Source organism: Arachis ipaensis, chromosome B7, assembly GCF_059453495.1.
Source record: "Arachis ipaensis isolate K30076 ecotype BB chromosome B7, ASM5945349v1, whole genome shotgun sequence".
Lineage (NCBI taxonomy): Eukaryota > Viridiplantae > Streptophyta > Magnoliopsida > Fabales > Fabaceae > Arachis > Arachis ipaensis.
In genome coordinates, this window is record NC_142442.1 from 126,633,615 (window position 1) to 126,656,961 (window position 23,347).

A 23,347-nucleotide genomic window follows, 5' to 3' on the forward strand; every position below is an offset into this window, starting at 1 on the left:
CATGAAGCCTAGGGATAAAACTACATCAGATGGTGCTAGTAATGGTTCTCTGAAAAAGTACAAGACCGCAGATGAAGCATGGCAACTGATCAGTGACTTAGCTAAGTCTACTAAGAACCACAGGCACAGGAACAACCACTCAAAAGCTGTTACAGAAGTTTCCTCTAGCACTGAGACTTCTGCTCTTACACAGAGTATATGTGAGATGACCAACCTACTAAAGCAGATGCAGTTGAACCAACAACAACAAACTCATCCTTCCCCACCACAACAAAGCCAACAGCTAGTCCCACAAAGGGTATGCAGAATCTGTGCTGATTATAGTCATTATACTGATGAATGCCCGCAGCTCCAACAAGAAGATAACACTGTGGTAGCTACTCATAACTTCTATGACCGCCCGAATCAAGGATACAATCAACAAGGCGGCAACTACAACCAAGGTGGGAACTATAACCAAGGATGGCAGGACAACTCCAACCAAGGTTGGAGAGATAATTCCAACCATGGCTGGAGGGACAACTATAACAGAGGAGGCAGAGATAATAATAGAAATCAGAGGTGAAATAACAACAATAGACAGCAGAATCAGAACCAACCTTACAGAGCTCCTCACCTAAGACAGTCACAAGGACCCCAGCATAACCAACAACAAGTCCCACAGATCACTTATCCTACTTCCTCATCAAATGACGAGATACTTCGTTCTCTTGCACAAGGACAACAAGACATGCAGACTACACTGAACTCTACTTTAAATGGTTTGAATGCCACTTTACAAGCTCTCGCTGCCCAGATAGATTCATTACCTACTTCCACTAACCAACCTTTAAGCTCCAGTGGAATTCCTTCTCAACCCTTACCTAACTCCAAGGGTGGCATCAATGCCATCACTTTGAGGTCCGGAACCACATTGCCAGAGAAGAATTAGGAGGAGCCAAGCCAAATAGAACACGCCCCAATTGAAGACTCAGTGGACGTGGAAGATGCTGAAATGGAAGATGCTAAAGAGGAAGAAGAAGTACAGAACAAGGTTGAAGAAGAAGTAGCTCAGCCAAGGAATGGAGCACCAAAAGATGCAGAAGCTGCAAGTGGCGCTATCCCTATCCCATTCCCACACCTTGCAAGGAAGTCCAGAAAGCAGATGGAACTTGATCCCAAAATGGTAGAAATTTTCAAAAAGGTTGAGGTAACTGTTCCCCTTTTTTATGTTATTCAGCAAGTACCTAAATATGCAAAGTTTCTGAAAGATTTATGCATACATAAAGACAAAATTAATGAATTAGAAACTATTCCTTTAGGTAGTTCTATATCTGCTTTAATGGGAGGTATACCTGAAAAATGTAGTGATCCAGGTCCATGTATGGTTAACTGTACCATTGGAGGTGTAATATTTTCTGATTGCATGTGTGACTTAGGAGTGTGTGTTAGTATAATGCCATTGTCTATATATGATACCTTAAGGCTCCCTCCCTTAAAAAGGTCGGCAGCTCATTTTGGGTTAGCAGATAAAAGCATTATTACAGTAGTTGGAATTGCTAAAGATGTATTAGTGAGCATTAATGGGCTCACATTTTCCATTGACTTCTATATCCTGGAAATGCCCCCTAATGACTCAGAAAAACCATCATCAATCCTGCTTGGAAGACCATTCCTGAAGACTTCGAAGTTCAAGCTGGATGCATTCTCAAGAACTTACTCCTTTGAGATAGATGGCAGAACAGTGAGTTTCAGTTTAAATGAAGCTATGAAGCACCCTCCGGAAGATCATTCTATCTTCTAGTGCGACATCATTGATGAAACTATAGCTGAAGTTCACCAAGAAGTAGAAGAGAAGCACATGGAGCAAGGTCCAAGTGTGGGGACACCCTCTGAACATAATGAAGACACTTTACCATTATCACTAGCCCCGGATGATCTAGAGCCTAGCTATGAGCAGAAATTGGAATTGAAGCCCCTTCCTCCATACCTCAAGTATACTTACCTTAAGGATAATCAGAAGTTCCCAGTTATCATTGTAAGGGAACTCACTCCACAACAGGAGGAGCAACTGCTCAGTGTACTGAAAAAGTACAAGATAGCAATTGGGTGGAGCTTGGTAGATATAGTAGGCATCATCCCTCAAGTTTGTGAGCACAGAATATATTTAGAAGAGGAATCAAAACCTGTCTGTCAACCCCAAAGAAGGTTGAATTCCACCATCCTAGAACTTGTCAAGAAAGAAGTGACCAGGCTACTTGAAGCAGATATCATTTATCCCATTGAAGACAGTGAATGGGTCAGTCCAGTACAAGTGGTGCCCAAGAAATCTGGAGTCACAACAGTAAAGAATGAGCATGGAGAGCTCCTGACAACTAGAGTGTAGAATTTATGGAGAGTTTGCATTGACTATAGGCATCTCAACTAAGCTACTCGCAAGGATCACTACCCCTTGCCATTCATTGATCAGATGCTTGACCGCCTGTCAGGTAAATCCCATTACCGCTTTTTAGATGGTTACACAGGCTATTTTCGAATTCATATAGCTCCTGAAGATCAGGAGAAGACCACTTTTACATGTCCCTTTGGAACGTATGCATACAAAAGGATGCCTTTTGGCTTATGTAATGCACCGGCTACTTTCCAAAGATGCATGATGAGTATCTTTTCAAATCTTATTGAGAACTATATGGAAGTTTTTATGGATGATTTTAGCGTATATGGTGATTCCTTTAACCTTTGCTTGGATAGTTTAGCTAGAGTATGAGATATGTGTGTTAGTTCAAACCTTGTATTGAATTTTGAAAAATGTCACTTTATGGTAAAACAAGGGATTGTTCTAGGACATGTTGTGTCTAATACTGGTATTTCTGTAGATCCAGCAAAGGTAGATGTCATTTCTAGTTTACCTTATCCCTCCTCTGTGAGGGAAGTCCGTTCATTCCTTGGCCACGTAGGGTTTTACAAGAGATTCATTAAGGACTTCAGTAAGGTAGCATTACCTTTATCCAGACTATTGCAGAAAGATATTGAGTTCAAGTTCAGTGAGGATTGCATGCAAGTATTTGATAACTTGAAGATCGCCCTGACTCAAGCTCCAATTGTGAGAGGACCAGACTGGAGCCAGCCTTTTGAGATTATGTGCGATGCCTTCAAACATGCAGTAGGAGCGGCGCTGGCTGAGCGTGAAGGTAAGGATCCTTTTGTAATTTCTTATGCGTCTAAGACCTTAGACGCTGCTCAGTCTAATTACACTACTACTAAAAAAGAGCTTCTAGCTATTGTTTTCGCTATGGATAAATTCTAAGCCTATTTACTTGGTACTAAGGTAGTAGTGTACTCAGACCATGCAGCTCTAAAATATTTATTAGCTAAAAAAGAGTCCAAACTAAGGTTGATATGATGGATACTATTGCTGCAAGAATTTGATTTAGAAATTAAGGATAAGAGTGGTAACCAGAATTTAGTGGCAGACCACTTGGGTCGCCTTGAGCACATTAAGGATGACTCCACTCCTATAAATGATACTTTCCCATTTGATAGTTTGCAAGCAGTATCCGAAGTAGTTCCTTGGTATGCACCTGTAGCTAATTATCTAGTTAGCCATACTTTTCCCCCTAATTTTACTAAGCATCAGAGAGACAAGCTGAAAAGCGAGTCTAAATATTATATATGGGATGATCCATACTTATGGAGGTATGGTACTGACCAGGTAATTAGAAAGTGTGTGCCCCAATCAGAATTCCAGTCTATTTTAGTGGCCTGCCACTCTTCTGAGAGTGGAGGACATTTTGGCCCTCAAAGAACAGCTAGAAAAATCTTAGACTGTGGATTCTAGTGGCCCACTCTTTTTAAAGATGCTGCTGAATTCTGTAAATCTTGTTCCCCATGCCAAAGGTTTGGTAATGTATCCAAGAGGGATGAGATGCCTCAACAGATTATGCTTTTCTGTGAAATTTTTTATGTTTGGGTTATTGACTTCATGGGTCCATTTCCAAACTCTAATGGTTACCTTTACATACTGTTACCTGTAGATTATGTTTCTAAATGGGTGGAAGTCATTCTTACTCGTACTGATGATGCTAACACTGTTGTTTCCTTTGTTAGAAACCATATTATCTGTCGCTTTGGATCACCACGAGCAATCGTGAGTGATCAAGGCACTCACTTTTGTAACAGGAGACTGACAGGATTACTAAAGAAGCATGGGATTGTTCATAAAGTAGCAACAGCTTATCATCCCCAAACCAATGGACAAGCAGAAGTGTCTAACAGGGAGATTAAATGCATTCTGGAGAAGATAGTAAAGCCTCATAGAAAGGACTGGAGTGCCAGGCTACAAGATGCACTCTGGGCATATAGAACAGTATACAAGACACCCATTGGGATGAGCCCCTTCCGCTTAGTATACGAAAAGGCTTGCCACCTTCCAGTAGAGGTGGAACACAAGGCTTTCTGGGCTGTGAGGGAGTGCAACATGAATTTTGAAGAAGCTGGTGCTGAAAGGAAGCTGCAACTAGCAGAATTGGAGAATCTTTGCCTAGAAGCATATGACAACTCCAGGTGATACAAAGAGAAGATGAAAGATGTCCATGACAAGCACATAAAAAGGAGAGAGTTCAGACCAGGGGAGTTAGTTCTTCTTTATAACTCCAGACTGAGACTCATGCCAGGTAAACTGAGATCAAGATGGGAAGGTCCCTACAGAGTAGAAAAGGCAGAGCCATACGGAGTTTTTCACCCGCGTTATCCTTCTAGTTCAAAATTTATTAAGGTCAATGGACATCGCCTAAAGCTTTATCATGGAGAGAAGATGAAGGATCACAAAGAATTAGAGGTTTTCCTCTTGGAAGACCCAGCAACAGAAGCAGAGTGAGCCCGAAGAACGTCCAACTTAAGGACGTAAAAGCAAAGTGCTAGGTGGGAGACAATCCACCATGGTATGATCGTTCTATTTCAGTCTTAGTTTTATTTTACTTTATTCTATTTTGTTTTTGTTAACGACTCTTCTCATAATCTCTGCATATAGCTTGCATTTGCATTTGCATACTGCATAAAAAAAATGCACGCGACGCGCAAGCGTCGCTGACGCGTCCACGTCATACGTGCCTTCAAACCAAGAAAAAAAGAGGCAGAGAGTCACGCAGGAGCGTGGCTAGAGGTGTACCTTAGGCACAAACACGCCCACGCAAACGCGTCCCTGACGCGTCCGCGTCGTTTACAAAAATTAGCCTCCCACGCGTGCGCGTCGCCCATGCGCACGCGTGACCCTGTGAAATCGACGTAAAGAGGTGTATGGCAGAGAGTTATGATGGAGTGGGGCTGGAATGGTGCTGGAAGCACAAGCCCTATTACGTGAATGCGTGCCCCACGCGTCCGCGTCATTTTTAAAAGAGAGGCCATTCACGCGTGCGCGTCACCCACGCGCACGCGTCACGCTGAATTTTGACAATGTGCGTATGAAACAGAGAGTTGTGCGTATGCGAGGCTACGCCCGCGCCAATGGCTCAGTTCATTTCACGCGAACGCGTGACCCACGCATCCCCGTCACCTGAAATTATCACGAACCACGCGACGCGTGCACCACGCGTCCGCGTCACCTGCGCCGCACATTTTATCCAGATCAGCGCCAGATATCTTATCTTTTCTTCCCCTATCCTAATTTTTTCTTCTCCCTTCTTAATTCTTTCTTCTTCTTTCTTCCTTCTTTTTTCTTTCTCACTTTTTACTTTCTCCCTTTTTCTTTTTCACATCCATTATCAAGGTTCTTTTCTTCTTCCTTCTTTACCTTTTCATTATTATTTTTCTTTTTCTTTTATTCATGTTTTCTTATATTTTTCTTTCTTTTTACTTTCATTATCTATATTTTCTTAGCCTTTCTTTTTTTTTTTTACATTCTTTTAATTGGTGTTGGAAACTTAATTGGGTGATTATTTTCTTCTATATTTTTGCTTGTGGATTATTAAGGAATTGTTTGACAATTATTAATTATTTTAGGGTTACTTGCATGTTGAAATTCAATACTCTCCATACTATATATACCATGCATGCTAAGTGTTTGTGAAAAAGCCCGTACGGCATTACGCATTTTTAAATTATTCTATTCTCCTACTCTAATGCCTGTTTTTCACAAAACCCCTTTTTATATATTATTCATTGAATATAATTGTCAATACAAATAGGTTGTTAGTTTAACAGACTTGATAATCAAATTGGGTAATTAATGCTTGATCTATGCTACTCATGCCTTTCCCGGTATGCCAATAAACATCTTGCATTAACTTGCCATAACATGTACTTGCTATATTTCCATTGATGAACTTCTCACATGTAGTCGTGACCATGTGTTAACGACATCCTTCTTTACCGTGCATTGATTATCACGTGTCATATCCTCTTCCTTGCTCTAACCCTTAGCTTTAAAAGTTACTTACCTTTTCACTTTTCAGGATGGCCACCAAGAAGGGTAAAGAGAAAGCTACTCCCAAACCACCAGTAAGGAAAGGAACAAAAAGAGCACTAGCTGCAGAGCCATCTTCAACAGCAGTAAAACCCTCAACAAAGTGAATCAAGAAGATCATTAAGGTCGATGAAAAAGAGAAAGCCTTTCCAGCAAAGGACACTGCGCGGTTCACTAACCGCTACTGTGAGCAGATGTTCCCTATCCTGACAGAGAGGAACTATAATAATGAATACCTTCTCGTCATCCCGACCAACATTATTGAATTTGTTGAGCCCCGCATTGAACGAAGACAATGGGGATTCCTACGGAGATAGCCACGGCAGGTTAACCTTTCATGGGTAGTTGAATTCTACTCCAATTTTCACATGTCAACTATGCAGTCTGTCTATGTCCATCAGAAGTAAGTTCCCATAACTGAAGAGGCCATTCAGCAAGCTTTAGATCTTCCCCTTGCTCCAGAAGGATTAGACGCATTCCAAGAAGCGTCATTTAAACGCCAGACATACCAATTTGACTGGGACGCCGTTCTCAGAGTTATAGCACAACCTGGCAGCAGATGGATCTATGGATACCATCGATCCCGACCTAAGGGCATACTGGCTTCAGCACTCACCTTGGAAGCTCGATTATGGGCACAGATCATGACCCATTACGTCTTTCCAAGCATTCACGAGTCCTCCTTCACTGTAGACATGGCTGTTCTACTCTGGTGTATCCTTACAGACCAGCACCTCAATTTACCAAGACACATTCGGCATGCTATGGGACACGTACAGATTGCGGGTAACCTACCCTTTCCCGCCTTGGTTTCAGACCTAGTCTCAGCAGCCGGAGTCTCCTACAGAGCTAGGGACACCAAGACCATGATTTCACGGGATGATCAGATAGTCCCTAACGGGAAGTATATCAGACCTCCAGCAGCCACTATCAACCAGAGCACAGAACCAACGGAAGATATCTCTTCCCCTACCACATCACAAGCACCTTCAACAAACCAATTGCTCCATCAAATACGAGATTGGACCAGCTTGACCGGCAAGGAAAGCAAAGAGAGCGCCCTAACAAGCGCAGATTTACATACCTCAAGGAGCTACTTGTTGGTAACCATCCACCTGAAGAAGACCCAGACACCCCGGACTCCACTTTATTTACCAGCACAGGGAGCCATGACGGTCCCGATTGTGGAGATGCTGCTACCAGCCCCCCTTTGTTCCTGACTGATGGCACCGAGGACGGTGCCAAGCTTTAAGTGTGGGGAGGTCGGTCAGTACCTGACTTCCGGAGGCAACTGCTCTTTCTTAGCACCAATAAATTAGTTATTTTTCTTTTGTTTAGGATAGTATAGATTGCATAGTAATAGGTATTTGCATGCATGTTCTAATTTGTTCAAAAATAATATGTTTCTTCTCAAGACTTTATTTTGAAAAAAATTTTCACTAATTTAAATAAAAAATTTTTGTGTTAAATTTTTTTGAAGACTGTAAATTGGAACATAAATGATAGCTAAGAACACACAACCCGTGAGATTTGAGCTTAATTATATGGTTACAATATTTAACCATAAAAATTTTATTCTTGTGTGTTTGCTTCTCTATGATTGTAATCTATATTTTGTTCCATCCTATATGTCCAATGTTTAATGTGTTATATGCATGCATATGATTGAGGCCATTAATTGATTATTAACTCACTTATCCCAAATAGCCTTCCCTTTCATTTACCTTTGTTAGCCACTTTGAGCCTTTTAAATCCCCTTTGTTCTATATTTTACCACATTACTAGCCTTAAGCAGAAAAATAAATTAACTACCCCAAATTGAATCTTTGGTTAGCTTAAGATAGAAATTGTGTGTCAATAAAGTGTGGGAAAATTGTGGGAAACATGAGTTAATAAGGGAATGTGTCATGATAAAATATTAGAAATTTGGGTACCTACTCATGTGAAACTAGAAAAAAAAATTAAAAATCCATGTGCATTGATAAAAGTTATGTTTACTTTTACTTTTAATTAAAAAAATCCTAAAATATTCAAGTAATTAAGTAAGTAAATGAATAAGGGGACAAAATTACACCAATATTAAGTTTAATGAAAAGATCAATGCATGTGTGATACAAAGTTAAGAGAAAAGTTGATACATGAGTATGTAATACAAAAGTGGGAAAATTTTGGGTAGCTAGGCATGATTTAAGAAGAATATAGAGTAAGTATATGTAGGAGCTTAGGTTAATCAAGGATTCAATTTATAGCTCACTTAGCCATATATATACCCTCACCTTTACCTTAGCCCCATTACAACCTTGAAAAGACCTCATGATGTTTGCATTGGTACATTAAATACTTGTTGATTGGTTAGGTGAAGAACAAGGTTTAGAAAGCATGATTAGAGAAGAGTAGAGTGATTACCCTATACACTAGAATGACTAGAGTGCATATACACCATCAGTGAGGGTTCAATGCTTAATTCTATGTTCCCTGCTTTCATGAGCTGTCTTCTTACAAGTTTACTTATTTCTACTGTATGATTTTAATTAGTGATATTTGATTTATATTTGTCTTGAAGGACTTATTTGTTTTTAACCAAGTAGGCAAAACTATCTTAGCATATAATTGCATCCATATACATAAGTTGCATTGCATTGCATGAGTCTTACTTTTCCCTGCTCATTCATTTTATCTCCTTGAGCTAAGCACGAGGACATGCTAATGTTTAAGTGTGGGGAGATTGATAAACCACTATTTTATGGTTTATCTTGTGTTTAATTGAGTGGTTTTATCAAGTCTTTATCCACTTATTCATATGATTTGCATGATTTTACAATTCCTTCCTGAGTTGTTCTATGGTTGAAAACTTGCTTCCTAGAGATCTTTAGTTTGTATATTTTAATTCTCCTTTATACCATTCAATGCCGTGATCCATGTGTTAAGTGTTTTAGGCTTTATAGGGCAGGAATGGCTTAGAAAATGGAGAGGAAGCTTACAAAAATGGAAGGAACACAAGAAACTAAGTAGATGACCAGCGAGTACCGACGCGCTCGCATGGCTCACGCGAGCGCACAGGATGGAGAAATTTACAGCGATGCGTGCGCGTGCCTGATGCGTACGCATAGATTGGAGTCTGCACAAAATATGCGCACGCGTGACTAACGCGTATACGTGACATGTGCGATTTGCAAAATTAACCAAAAATGCTGGGGCGATTTCGGGCCGAGTTTTGACCCAATTTTCGGTCCAGAAACACATAATAAAGCCAGGAAACATTCATAAACTCAACACAGACGTACACACATTCTCATTAGGATAGTTTTTAGGTTTTTAGATTTGAATCTAGAGAGAATTACTCTTCCTCTAGGTTTTCTTTACATTCATAGTTTATTAGTTTTATGCTTTTGCTTTTGGATATTGAAGAGTCATCACCTCCGTTGAAGATATTATTCTAGTTTGTTTCCTTACTTACACTTTTATTTATTCCATATTCTTAATTCTTGTTTAGAGTGGTAATTGAATTATTTTCATGGATTGTTAATGAAAATGATTACTTTTATCTTTAATTAATTTTCAAAGCTTTATTTTATTCAATTCATCATGTCTTTTTCTTATATTTTTCTGAGTATTATATTCATGTCAATGGAGTAGATTCCCTACTTGACATGTGGGTTGATTAAAAGGAGACACTTGAGTTGGAAGGCTTAAGTGATGGTTAAATTGGAAGTTGTTGGCTAGTTCTGTATTTACTAATGCTAGACCTTCCCAAGGGAGAGGACTAGGATTTGTGAATAAGAGTTAGCTCAATCACTTGACTTTCCTTTATTTAGTAAGGGTTAACTAAGTAAAAACAACAACCTTTTTGATACTACACTTAAGAGATCCCAACAAGGATAGAACTTTCGATTAATCATTCCCCCAATCAAGGCTTTTTATTCTAAATAATATAAATTCTTTTTATTTTCATTGCATTAAATTACAATTGTTTATTTTCTGTTACTTAATTCTCAAAACTCTCGGAAAACTCCTGATTAATAAATTAGCACCCTCTCTAGCAACTCGTTGGGAGACGACCTGGGACTCATACTCCCAGCATTTTTATTTAAAACTTTTGTGACAACCTTTCTAAATTGATGAGGCAGATTTTAGCTGGTTAAGAGCTATACTCACAACGCTGTTCTATTACATTATAATCTCTTATTTCCCCCTGCCTTTCATTGATTAGATGCTTGAGAGGTTAGCTAGTCAAGCTTTTTAATGTTTTCTAGAGTGATATTTTGGATATAATCAAATTGCAGTGGACCCTCAAGATCAAGAGAAGACGGCATTCACATGCCCCTTTGGAGTATTTGCCTATAGGAGAATGCCTTTTGGACTTTGTAATGCTCCAGCAACTTTTCAGAGGTGTATGCTTTCAATTTTTTCTGATATGGTTGAAAAGTTCATTGAGGTATTTATGGATGACTTTTCTGTTTTTGGTAATTCTTTTGAATCTTGCCTTAAGCATTTATCTCCTATCTTGAAATGGTGTCAAGAATCAAACCTTGTTTTAAATTAGGAAAAATGTCATTTTATAGTTACAGAAGGTATTGTTCTTGGACACTGGATTTCAAGTAAGGGAATTGAGGTTGATAGAGAAAAGATGGAGGTAATTGAAAAATTACCACCACCAACTAATGTTAAGGCAGTCAGGAGTTTCTTAGGTCATGCAGAATTTTATAGAAGATTTATAAATGATTTTTCTAAAATTGCTAAACCATTAAGAAACCTGTTGGTTGCTGATATTCCTTTTGTCTTTGATTCTGATTGTCTGCATGCTTTTGAAACTCTGAAAGCAAACCTTACCTTTGCTCCCATTATAGCTCCCCGTAACTGGGATTTACCATTTGAATTAATATGTGATGCCAGTGACTTTGCTATAGGAGCTGTTTTAGGACAGAGGCATGGTAAGCTTGTACACGTCATTTACTATGCCAGTCGTGTGTTAAATGATGCCCAAAAGAATTACACAACTACAGAAAAGAAATTATTAGCTGTTGTGTATGCTGTTGATAAGTTTAGGCCCTATTTACTTGGTTCTAAGGTTATTGTTTATACTGACCATGCTACTTTGAAGTACCTTCTAACCAAGCAGGACTGTAAACCAAGATTAATCAGATGGGTGTTGCTCCTTCAGGAGTTTGATATTGAGATGAAATACAGGAGATGGTCAGAAAATCAAGTAGCTGACCATCTCTCCAGAATTGAGCCTGAAGCAGGAGTACCACCACCCACAGCTGTCACTAAGACGTTTCCGGATGAGCAATTGTTCCTCATTCAGCAGGCTCCATGGTTTGCAGACATTGCAAATTATAAGGCCATGAATTTTATTCCAAGGGAGTACAGTAGGCAACAAGTAAAGAAGCTATTGACTGATGCAAAGTACTACATTTGGGAGGAACCGTACCTTTTTAAATGGTGCTCAGATGGTATAATCCTGAGATGTGTCCCGGATGAGAAAAAGCAACAGATTCTTTAGCACTGTCATGGTTCTGATTATGGTAGTCACTTTAGTGGTGAAAGGACAGCTACAAATGTCCTTCAGAGCGGGTTCTACTGGCCGACTCTCTTCAGGGACTCAAGAGCATTTGTGAAGCACTGTGATAGATGTGAAAAAGCCATGAATCTCCCTGCCAACCATGAAATGCCACAGCAAGGGATTCTTGAGGTTGAGTTGTTTGATGTGTGGGGTATTGATTTCATGGGACCTTTTCCACCCTCACATTCAAACAACTATATTTTAGTGGCAGTTGATTATGTGTCCAAGGGAGTGGAAGCTGTGGCTCTACCCACCAATGACGCCAAGGTGGTAATGAGCTTTCTTCAGAGATATATCTTTAGCCGGTTTGGTGTCCCAAGGACACTCATTAGTGATAGTAGAAGCCACTTCTGTAATATACAGCTGGACTCACTTCTGCAGAGATATAGAGTCCGTCATAAAGTGGCAACCCCCTATCACCCTCAGACAAGTGGACAGGTTGAAGTTTCCAACAGGGAACTCAAGAAGATTCTAGAGAAGACTGTCAGTGTTTGAAGAAAGGATTGGTCTAGGAAGCTTGATGATGCTCTCTGGGTATACCAGATAGCGTACAAGACTCCCATTGGCATGTCCCCTTATCAGTTGGTCTATGGCAAAGCCTGTCACTTGCTAGTCGAGCTGGAGCATAAAGCTTACTGGGCGATCCGGTATCTGAATCTTGATTCAGAAGCTGCAGGAATCAAGCGAATGCTTCAGTTGAATGAGCTTGATAAATTTAGATATTCAGCCTATGAGAATGCCAAGCTCTATAAGGAGAGAACCAAGTTATTGCATGACAAGAAGATTGCCATCAAAGTCTTTGAGCCAGGACAGAGAGTGCTTCTGTATAATTCAAGGGTCAAACTCTTTCCCGGGATGTTGAAATCCCGGTGGTCAGGATCATTTGTGGTTACCAGAGCTTCACCATATGGTCATGTGAAAATACAGGAAGAGAATTCTGACAGAAAATTTACAGTGAATGGCCAGAGGTTGAAGCACTATATTGGAGGCGAGATTGATCGCCAGAGGTCTGCTCATCTGCTGAATTAGCAGAATTGACCGTCAAGCTAGTGACGTTAAAGAAGCACTTGTCGGGAGGCAACCTGATAATTTTGTATCCTTAGTTATTTTTCGTAGTAGTAGTTTTCTTACTTATTTGATTTTTATTGAGTTTTTACTATTTTTCTGATCATGCAGCTATTTTAGAATAGGAACCGGACACTTCAAAAAAAAAAAGAGCACACGACGCACAAGCATCACTGACGCGTACGCGTCACATGTGTGTGCGTGAAAAATAAAAGTGAACAGAGAGTTGAGCAAGAGTGGCGCTGGAACTATGTTTTGCGCACAAACAAGCCCACGCGTACGCGTACCTCACGTGTGTGCGTCGTTTGCACTTTTAGCCACCCACGCGTGCGCGTCTCTGACGCGTACGCGTGACCCTGAAAATCGGTGTCAATGAGTGTTTGGGCAGAGAGCGGTGATGGCTTGGGGCTGAAATTGTGCTAGAGGCACAAACTTGATCACGCGTATGCGTCCTTGACGCATGCGCGTCCTTTCCACAAATGGCCATCCACGCGTGCGCGTGCATGACGCGCACACGTCATATGAAAATTTTGGTTCCCAGGCCAAGCGAACAGAGAGTTGTGCATGCGCGCGGCCGTCTTCACGCGATTCGCACAAACCAAGGGCACGCGGACGCGTGCCAGACGCTTACGCGTCACTATCAAAATCGGGCGACCCACGCGTACGCGTGCTGTACCCGTACGCGTCGCCTGCGCCGCACACCTCCACTAGTGCGCCGTCTAGTTTTAATTTTCGTTCTCTCTCCCTCCCAAATCCTAATTCTCTCTTGTTCTTTTATCCTTTTATTCTTCTTTCATCATCCTATTTGTTTTCATTTTCAGTTCTTCTTTAGTTGAGGACAAGCAAACCTTTAAGTTTGGTGTTGTCGCTACGCTTATAGCTTTTCTGCTTATTTTAAATAGCACCAAAGGGAGATGAATGTTCTTCATGGAGGAATGAGATGGCCACTAGCATAACTGAGGTTGAGTTCCTTTCATTCTATTTCTCTTCCGTTCTTATTTTGTTGTTTTCTATTTTCTGTTGCTTTGATTGCCTACATGGTCTTTAGTACTTTCAGTTCTTAGAATTAGTTTCATTCTGTTATTTGTCTCATGTACCGCTCACTGAACTTAAATCTAAAAAAAAAAGAAAAAGAAGTGATGTATTGCATGAGAAATTGAGTTTATATTAAAGAGTAGTTTTATTCACTTATATTTAAGAATTGTTTTCATTCTTCATCTTATGAATTTGGGTGGAACGGAAGTATGACCCTCTTTCTAATTGAGTTCTTGTATAACTTGGAAAAGCTCTTTACTTGAACAACAGCTTGAAAACATATTCTCCTAAATCTCTAATTATCTGGACTTAATGGGATACGTGACATATAATCCTCTTATATTTGGATAATTAGGATTTTTGTGGCATAATAACTAGAATTAAACTTCACCCCCTAATTGGAATTAATTGACCAAGGAATTGGCTATTGATGAAAGTTAGAGGAGACTAGAAAGGTCTAAGGAATTAGGGTCTAGTCACATATAGTTTACCATGAATTAAATCTTGCATGATTAAAATAGTTAGTAAGAAAAGTCAATCCGGAAAATAGATAACTCTGAAACCTTAACTGCCTTCTCCATATTTTATTCCCAACTTATTTATTTGCCTGTCTTCTGTTTAATGCTTTTTGAACTCTCAAACACTATTTTCTATTTGTCTAAGTAAATCATTTAACCATTGTTTCTTAGTCCATCAATCCTCGTGGGATCGACCCTCACTCACCTGAGGTATTACTTGGTACGACCCAATGCACTTGCCGGTTAGTTTGTGGTTGTAAATTCCGCATCATCCACCCCATACTATTATATATTGTTGGAAAGCTGTGAATGTCTACTTTCCAATGTTGTTGGAAGAGCATCGTTTGGAGCTCTACAGCTCGAGTTATACTCCATGGAAGGTGACGAGGTCAGCTGGCCTTACTACAGGTTGATACTATGTTTATCTTTGCACTTTCGGAGAAATTTTTATCCCTCAAATTTAGTGTCCATCATGTAGTTCCATATATGCTTGGAAAGCTCTAGATTCCTACCTTCCAATTCCTTTGGAATCACCTCATTTGGAGCTCTGTAGCTCAAGTTATTCTTGTTTGAAGAAGACATAGTCAGGCTATCAAGAGCAACGTTTGTGGCAATGTTGGTGAGCCAACTTTGGCCACCAACGTTGCTTGCTCTCCTTTTTCTCTGCCCTTCCTTTGCTTCTTCTTACCTATCATCAACCAAACAAAATGCATCAAAGTATTGCCATAATCACAAGATAATGCATCATTCATATCATCAAACAAATCTTGCATAAATCTCATGAAAATGCACATAATTAACAATGTATGATTGAATCAAGGCATGCATATAATTCTCATCCAAATACTTGCTTATAGCTCAAGAAAATGCATGAAACTACCCTAAAACAAACTAAAAATGGCTTGTGAAACTAGCCAAGATGTCTTGGCATCACACCTGAATTTCGAGTTCTTTAGTGATGTTTATTTATTTATCACATAATAAAATAAGAAGCTACTATTTGATACTAATATTCTATGGTCTATGATAGGATCTAGCAGAATTAGGAAATTTTATTGATGAACTAGGAAATGTAAAGCACATTCTCTTATTGAAATACGCTGTTGGATCTAACCAATTCTGGAGAGAATTTTTGTCTCTTGAACTAACAAACGAAACAAAATTTTCTAACTGACTAAAAACTAACTAACCCTTAGAATTTATTAGCAGAAGCCCCTATGCATACGCGTGGGTAATAGTAGTGTTTGGATGTTGTAACTGCTTTGCTTAAAACATTGAATTGAATACTAATATTGTATGTAACATACATAATGCTCTTTTGACCGATTTGAACGCATGGTAATAAGACATAATATGGATAAGGTGTGAATATTAAAAAAAATACACAAAGAAAATAGCCATTGAATGTTTTAGTTGTGTTGTACTATGTACTTCCATATTAAAGATGTGAGGCTCCAAAAATAGTGCAAATAATAAAGAAAACACAATAAACAAAAGAAATATAAAAGATAGCAACCTGATAGAAATTAACACAGTAGTTTAGATCTAGGCTTTAATGGGAAATTGCAGAAAAATATGAGTAACCACGAATATCCACTACTTTGTTAAGTAACATTTTGCCGTTTTTGCATCAACATGGAAATATAAATGGACAGAAAATATTATAATTTAACAAAATTTTGAAATATTTGGAAGTAACCCAACCAAGGCAGCATAAAATGAAAGAAATCACGTTAATAGGATTTGAAAAGAGTTTAATATACTAAATAAAGATCTATTCGTCGGAGCACAATATGGTTTTTGTTCATGTTTTCTGTTTATATAGCAAGAAAGTGCAACATACTTTCAAAGGAATAGCTTCAAACTTGTTCAAGTAATAAAAAGAGTAAGAAAATTAAAAAGGTAAATTTTGTGACGTCAAAAGAGAATTTATCCTTCTTTAATGTTGTTAGTTGTAGCTTTGACATTTGGACTTGCATAGATTGCTGAGAAAATATAAGTAAATTTATTTTAATGAACTAACTGAAGCACATGGATATTGACTGATACAAATAGAATATTGTTTCAGTAGTTTGTTTTAAATGACCAGTATATAATTGTAATTGGGAATTTTACGAAAATGTGAAGTATAATAAAAGTGGAGTTTAGCAACATGAAATATTGATCATGCCAAAAAAGATAAGGTAGATAATACTTTGTTTCAAACATTACGCATTATGAAGAATCAGGATATTGATGACATAAATTGAAATATTAAAAGACTGAAGCATTATTTCTTTTTTGATAAACATTACTGCATAAAGTTAGAATGTGATTAAAAATAAAAGCTAACCATTTCAAAGCAAAATAACATTCTGCAGTAGATGACTTATCCTTCTAACTTGTCTCTGTTAGCATGCATGGGCAGGCTTGATTCAGAAGCTCACTACAAAAAAAATGGTATAAAATGGCATCAACATAATGACAATTTTAAAATACTGTCGATATATTCATAAATTGAGGCAGTTTGTGTGGCTGCCATAATTTTCTTGTGGAAAGCGGCAGTTTTTTTAGTGAATTTGGCAGTTTTAAACGCCAGTATCTCATTATCTGCTTCATTAATATAAAAATCTAACTCTTGTATTTTACTAATAAACTCTGTGTTAACTCCATCGCAACGTGAGAACCAAGAAGAAACTCCAACGCAGCGTGAGATCTGCGATCTCATCCACGACGCTCTCTTTTGTCGGCAAGCTCCTCCATCAACGCTTTTCTTTCAGCTGTGATCTCCTCCATCAAAGTTTCCTGCTCCATCGTGTTGTGCTTTGTGAAACTTCTCTTTCTCCATTTTCATTGAACTAGGTTTATATACAAATCCACATTCTTTTCTTTTAATTACATATATTTAGTATTTGCTAAGTGTTACTACTTCTATTTCTTTAATGCTAGGTTTTGATTTTCTCTTTGTTAGCAAAATTGGGGGTAAGGTCTTCATGAAATTCTTTCAATTTTTTTACATGCATGTATACAAATTTGCATTCGCTTCACAGTTTTTATTTGTAAATATGCTCTCTGTTGGTGATTTACTTATTTGCATAGCACGTGTTTGATGAATTGCTTGAATGCTTATTTTTCTTTGTTCAATGCAATAGAAGATTCTAGAATCTCAATCGTGGTTTTCTCCAGAAGCTATGGGGATTCGACGTGGTGGTTGAAGGAATTGGAGAAGATAATGGAGTGTCAAAGCAGCAAGGGTCAGAAGGTTGTGCCGGTGTTCTACGGTGTTGATTTATCGAAAGCTGGGGCGACGTTTGCATACCGGGAACTGCTCAAGGAAGTTGCTTGCCTTCCAAGTTTTGTTACATATATCAGTAGGTACTTTTAAGTTTTAAGGCTGTTTGATTTTAAGAGAAAATAATGTTGAACTGAAAATCTTTGTTTTGTCTATGCATTTATTCAATCATTGTTGTATGTGACATATCTCTTTTTCAGACATATCAACAAATTCTTTTATTAGCTTGAAACTTGTTTATGTGATTTGTTAAGTTATTTGCTTTATGGAGCAATGAAATTGTGAACTATAATCGAATCCATAATCTGCTTTTTGTTCTAAGCTTCTGTGCTTTGTTCAATGTGCTATGTTGGACCTTATAGAACAGAATATGTATCTTGATAACATAATCAGATTAAAGATATTTTAAAAATTGATATACATCATCTTCTGGGAAGTTCACCAAGTCAAAATTTGGATAATGCTTATCCTAACACTGTTGAAATACTTTGGTGACATAAGTGATCATGATATATGAGAGCCAAAAACAATTTTTATATAAACTTTTAACAAGTTTGAAGATGTCAACTGCTAGTGCTAAAAGTCTATGCCCATGCAATTTTCTTAAAGCTACATTCCATGGATTGTTGGACTACTTGCTCTTTTTAGAATATTTATTTCCTAATTAATTTGTAAACAAATATATTATAAGCACTTGATTAGTAATGTGAGTGTGACAATGGTTCATAGCTGTTATTGACAATGCGAGTCCTTGACTAAGTAAGCTTGTTGATTTGGATTCTAGGAGCAAGAATTTAAAGGTGGCCTTCACGGTAATGCAGTGAATATGACAAATCGATTTGAAACTATTTAAAGATGGAATCTACTTAAATAAGAAGCACTTGAAGATAGAGATCATCTTTTCATTCATTTGGTAAGTATTAACATGTTGAACTTAAATAATCACTTAATCAAATCTAACAAGTAAAAAAAAGTGATTTTAAAAACAAATAGATCTTAACTAATTCTTTTATACTTTATTAAATATATATATATATATATATATATATATATATATATATATATATATATATATATCATTTTACTATGATATATTTTTGTCATGAAGCATTTTTCTTTCTGTATCAAGTTTCTTCCTCTTATAGTAGAGGGAGATGGATAAGATATTAGGATTAATTAAAATTACTTTATAGGAAAATTACTTAATTTTTTCTCCTATAAAGTAAAATTACTTAATTTTTCCTATGTTATAGTGGCTTCGCTTTACTTGCATGCCAGGGTTTTGGATTAGTACGTTAAAATGCAGTATAATTTTTCTTGCTGTCATTTTGCCTTATGCAAATCTCTATTATTTGTATGCAGAGATTGAACAACAAAGTTTGTTTATAGTGACTTGTTCTCAATTATACAGAATTCGGATCAGTGTTTTAATCATGAGATTGTGCTTTTGACTCATTTTTTACTTTTTTGGGTATGTCACAATGTTGTGGTGTTCTAATACTTGTTATGTTATCTGCTTTTGCAGTGAATCAACATCAACTGCCAACACTCTTGTGGCTTAGAGTGAGTTGTTCAATTCGATGATAGTGTCAAGTTCTACCCTCAGTGTACTTTTTGATAAGCAGCCTTAGTTCTTTTTCCTATATTTATGATGATGTTGATCTGCTGATAATTTTCTTTTATTATTTTGAATGTTGATTATTACTTAATTTGTTTGAGCCTCTAGTGAGTGCACACTTGGTTTGACTTGTCTTGATCATTTTTTTGTTTAAGAGGTTGACAGGTCGAAATGAAGTAGCTATCTCAGCTGATGACTATAAATTTTATTCTCCAAGACACAAGTTTCGACATGCTGCATCAATTTAACTTTCCAATATCCCTGATATCCCTGTAAGTATGATGTGCCCGATTTTGGTGAATAAAGTGATCCTTGTAACATATCCAATAATATAAGCAATTGCGGACTTTGTTTTGTTTACAATGTCTAACTAGCATGCTCTGGCTCTGAACATGATGTGTTTTATCATCTGCTTCCACTATGGTACTGATTGTTGTGTAATGAAACTAATTCTATTGAGTGTGATAATTTAGAGATTGAATAAATTGTAATTGTTGCAATTATTTACATTCAAACTTTAACCAGTGTTTCATGGTTATGACTTGTTAACAGAGTTTCCCAAGAGCTGACAATTCTTCTACATTGACTATTAATCAAGGATTTCGCTAAGTAAGTAATTATATATATATATATATATATGTATGTAGGTATTTGGTTCTTGTTTTGTCTTCAGATGAGATGGTTGGTGATTGCTGTATCTTTTCTTTGGATGTTTATTACATTAAATTTAAGGATCTTCTCTTGTATCATATATAAACTATATTTTGATTATGCTATATCTTGTTCCTTCCCTTGTGGCTTGAGAATAATATATTTGCTTTATTTATTTCCTTGACTCTTTTTACTTTATAAGAAAAAATTAATTTTCATATACACAACTACTTGAGAAGGAAAAATACACAATATAAAAGTATATAGATATTCACTTTTAGTTATGCCAAAAGTACTATTTTTAGGAAATTTGCTTTGGTAGTATTTCATGACTTTGCAACTATTATTATGTATAAGAACAAAACTGAATTTAATTGTGAATTTCGTCTTTGGTTGAGATTGATATTGCTACCAACCGCTTAATGAAATCTGATGATAATGTGTTGGTTAGTTTAGGTTGCTTAAGAGATTGGACTTTCAGAAATGAAGTTCAACTTATACTTATGGGTTATGAGGTATGTGAAATGCTATTTTTCTGCACCTCCTTACTATAAAAAATTTGATTGTGTACTTGCAAGAAATAAATAACACACTGGATTTGCAAATATGCATTTAGTTCTTATATTCATGGATATGTTCCTTATCTTATTTTATATCTTGTTTAGAATACAGTAGAAGCTCCTGGTAATCCAGAGATTTTGCTTTAATTGAGAAGGAAAAGGTGTCGATCAAGGATAAGATTTCAATGTAATACTCCAAGTTTATCATTATTTTACTTTAACTGACTAAGGTTTTTCTTTATTAATCCAGCCTCCTTGCTGCTCTGCTGGTGAAGGATCTTGTGTTTCAAATGGAGCATGCAAAGATTGCACAATGGTAACTGTACAAATGTCTGCTATTTTTTTATTTCTCCTTTTATTCTTTTGGATATTTTGTAAACTAAACTATGATGATTTTTTGTTTTGTTCTGAGGCCTTAATCAAAGAATATTTGAATTGTGTAGTATTTTCGTCATGCAGATTTGCAGAATGATCGTCCCTCCACAACACAATTTAAGGATAAACTTCCATGGTTTCTTAGTTCTCTGCATTCTACTGATTGTGCAAAAGGTGGTCATGGGGCTTACACCAGCAGTGTAGATCTGAAAGGTTTGGGTCAAATTCATTCTTTCAAGTTCTTTTTTTCTTGTTTAATTCAATTTAGCGATGGGTTGAGTTAACTTGGAAGCCCAACTAGTTTAAGTTCCTATGTGAGTACTATCTGGGCTTAATTTTAACAGAAACCTTCGAAAGAGTTAACTCTTTTTCCCAATTAATTGCTGGCTTTCACGTTGAAACTTCTTCTAGGCTAGAACTTTTCCTTCTAGTGATTGTGACAAAAGATTCTCATTATGGTAGTAATCAATTTCTTCATGTGCTTGTTATATCTTCTTTGTTTTGTTTTGTTTTATGTTTTTTTGTTTTTTTTAATTAATAAAATTCTTCCCATGCTTGTTTTAACATGTTCTTTTCATTGCTTTTGGTTTTCCATGGCAAGGATATCCTTAAATGGTGCAACAGAATTGTAGATTTAGGTTTTTGCTTTGACAATAGCTTATCGAAATACCAACTTTATTGTGGAGGGTACCAGTTTCTGCAGCTGAGACCTTGTATCCCCATGACAAACCTATAATTCAGGTTTTATTTAGTGCATTGTCTATGCCAAAAAGTTCTCGTTGTTCTGCTTTATCTTCTTATTTCTAATTCTGGAATGCAAAATTCTGTCACAGATTTAAGAATAGGTGGATTTTATTGAGGTTTTATCATGAATTTGTGAATGTGAACCCATTGATTTGTCTGATGAATTTTCAGTTAGTTAGCAGGGAACATGAAGAATTCTTGAGACTTGTCAAAAAGAAGGTATGCAAATTATTATAGAATTCATATGTCTCTTTGCCTTTGGTAATGAATTTAATATCTATAGTAATATATAAGTATAAATATGAAAAATAATAGATAGTTAAGAAGAACTGGTGATAACAAACACAATTCCCAAATGTATTGATAGAATAATAGAATATATAACCATAGGAAAATTATAAATAGGAGCAGATAAAGAATCTAAATGTGTCAATTAATTCAACAACCAGAGTGAATAACTACTACTATTTGCACTTTTCATTTTAAGCAGATGGCAAAATTTTGGTGGAAGATATTTTGAAAATGGACTGCCAGAAAGAAGATACACAGGAAGAAACAAGATCATGATATTATGTTATTTTTCTTACTTTCAAGGTATTAGCCAAGCTAGTTACCTCGTTTTATGTATGAGATGTATGTGACACACTACTAGAAATTGGAGCCAATCTAAGTGAAGATATTTAGAATTAAAAAATATTATATTTGATACTTTATTTGTATTGGAGTTATTACTTTTGATTTTCAATTACTAAAAAATTATATATTATGTTTAATACTTTATTTATGAATTACGTAATATTTTGTTTATGGGTTATGATTTCTTGTTATTGTGAAATTGTATACAAAAAAATTATTTGTTTAATACAGTAAAAACAACGGTTAAAACTACCTTTCTAAACGAAAAAAAATATCACTTTTACCCGGTAAAAACCGCGGCTTGTAACTGCCATTTTAAACATGAAATGCCATTTTAACTCGGTAAAAATGACAGTTTCAAACGTCATTTTAACCAATAAAAATGCCACTGTCAAGATAAAAATGGCGGTTCAAAATGTCATTTTAACCAACCAAAAATGCCGTTTTAATCCGGAAAAAAGGCTGTTTCAAATGCCATTTTAACTAACCAAAAATGCCACTCTGCCAAGGTAAAAATAGTGGTTCATAAATGTCGTTTTAACCAAACAAAAAATGCCATTTTATTTGAAAATAATAGCGGTTTGAATGTTGTTTTAACCTATCCGAAAACGCCGTTTTAACCCAAGAAATTGTGGCAATTTTCAGAAAATTGTCGTAATAACCAGAATGGTGCCCTTACATTGCTTTCTGAAACCATCATTTCTGGTAATAATGGGGGTTCAAACCATTGTAAATACCCAAAAAACCCGCCATTTTAACCATATTTTTTTGTTGTGGCTGTGGAAAAATATATTCTTTTAAGTCACAGTAGTTGCGATAGGAATATAATAGCAATTTTAACAGTAATAGCAAAATGATAATCATAATGGTAG

General features: G+C 36.8%; 1 protein-coding gene across 1 annotated transcript; it reads left to right on the forward strand.

Annotated features, from left to right (window-relative positions):
- Positions 1–20,582: 20,582 nt before the first annotated feature.
- On the forward strand, positions 20,583–22,406 carry LOC107610186 (uncharacterized). Its single transcript, XM_088494958.1, has 4 exons — positions 20,583–20,675; positions 20,971–21,036; positions 21,164–21,308; positions 22,330–22,406. The coding sequence occupies exons 1-4, from the start codon at positions 20,583–20,585 to the stop codon at positions 22,404–22,406; spliced, it is 381 nt and encodes a 126-aa protein (XP_088351084.1).
- The last annotated feature ends 941 nt before the right edge of the window (positions 22,407–23,347 follow it).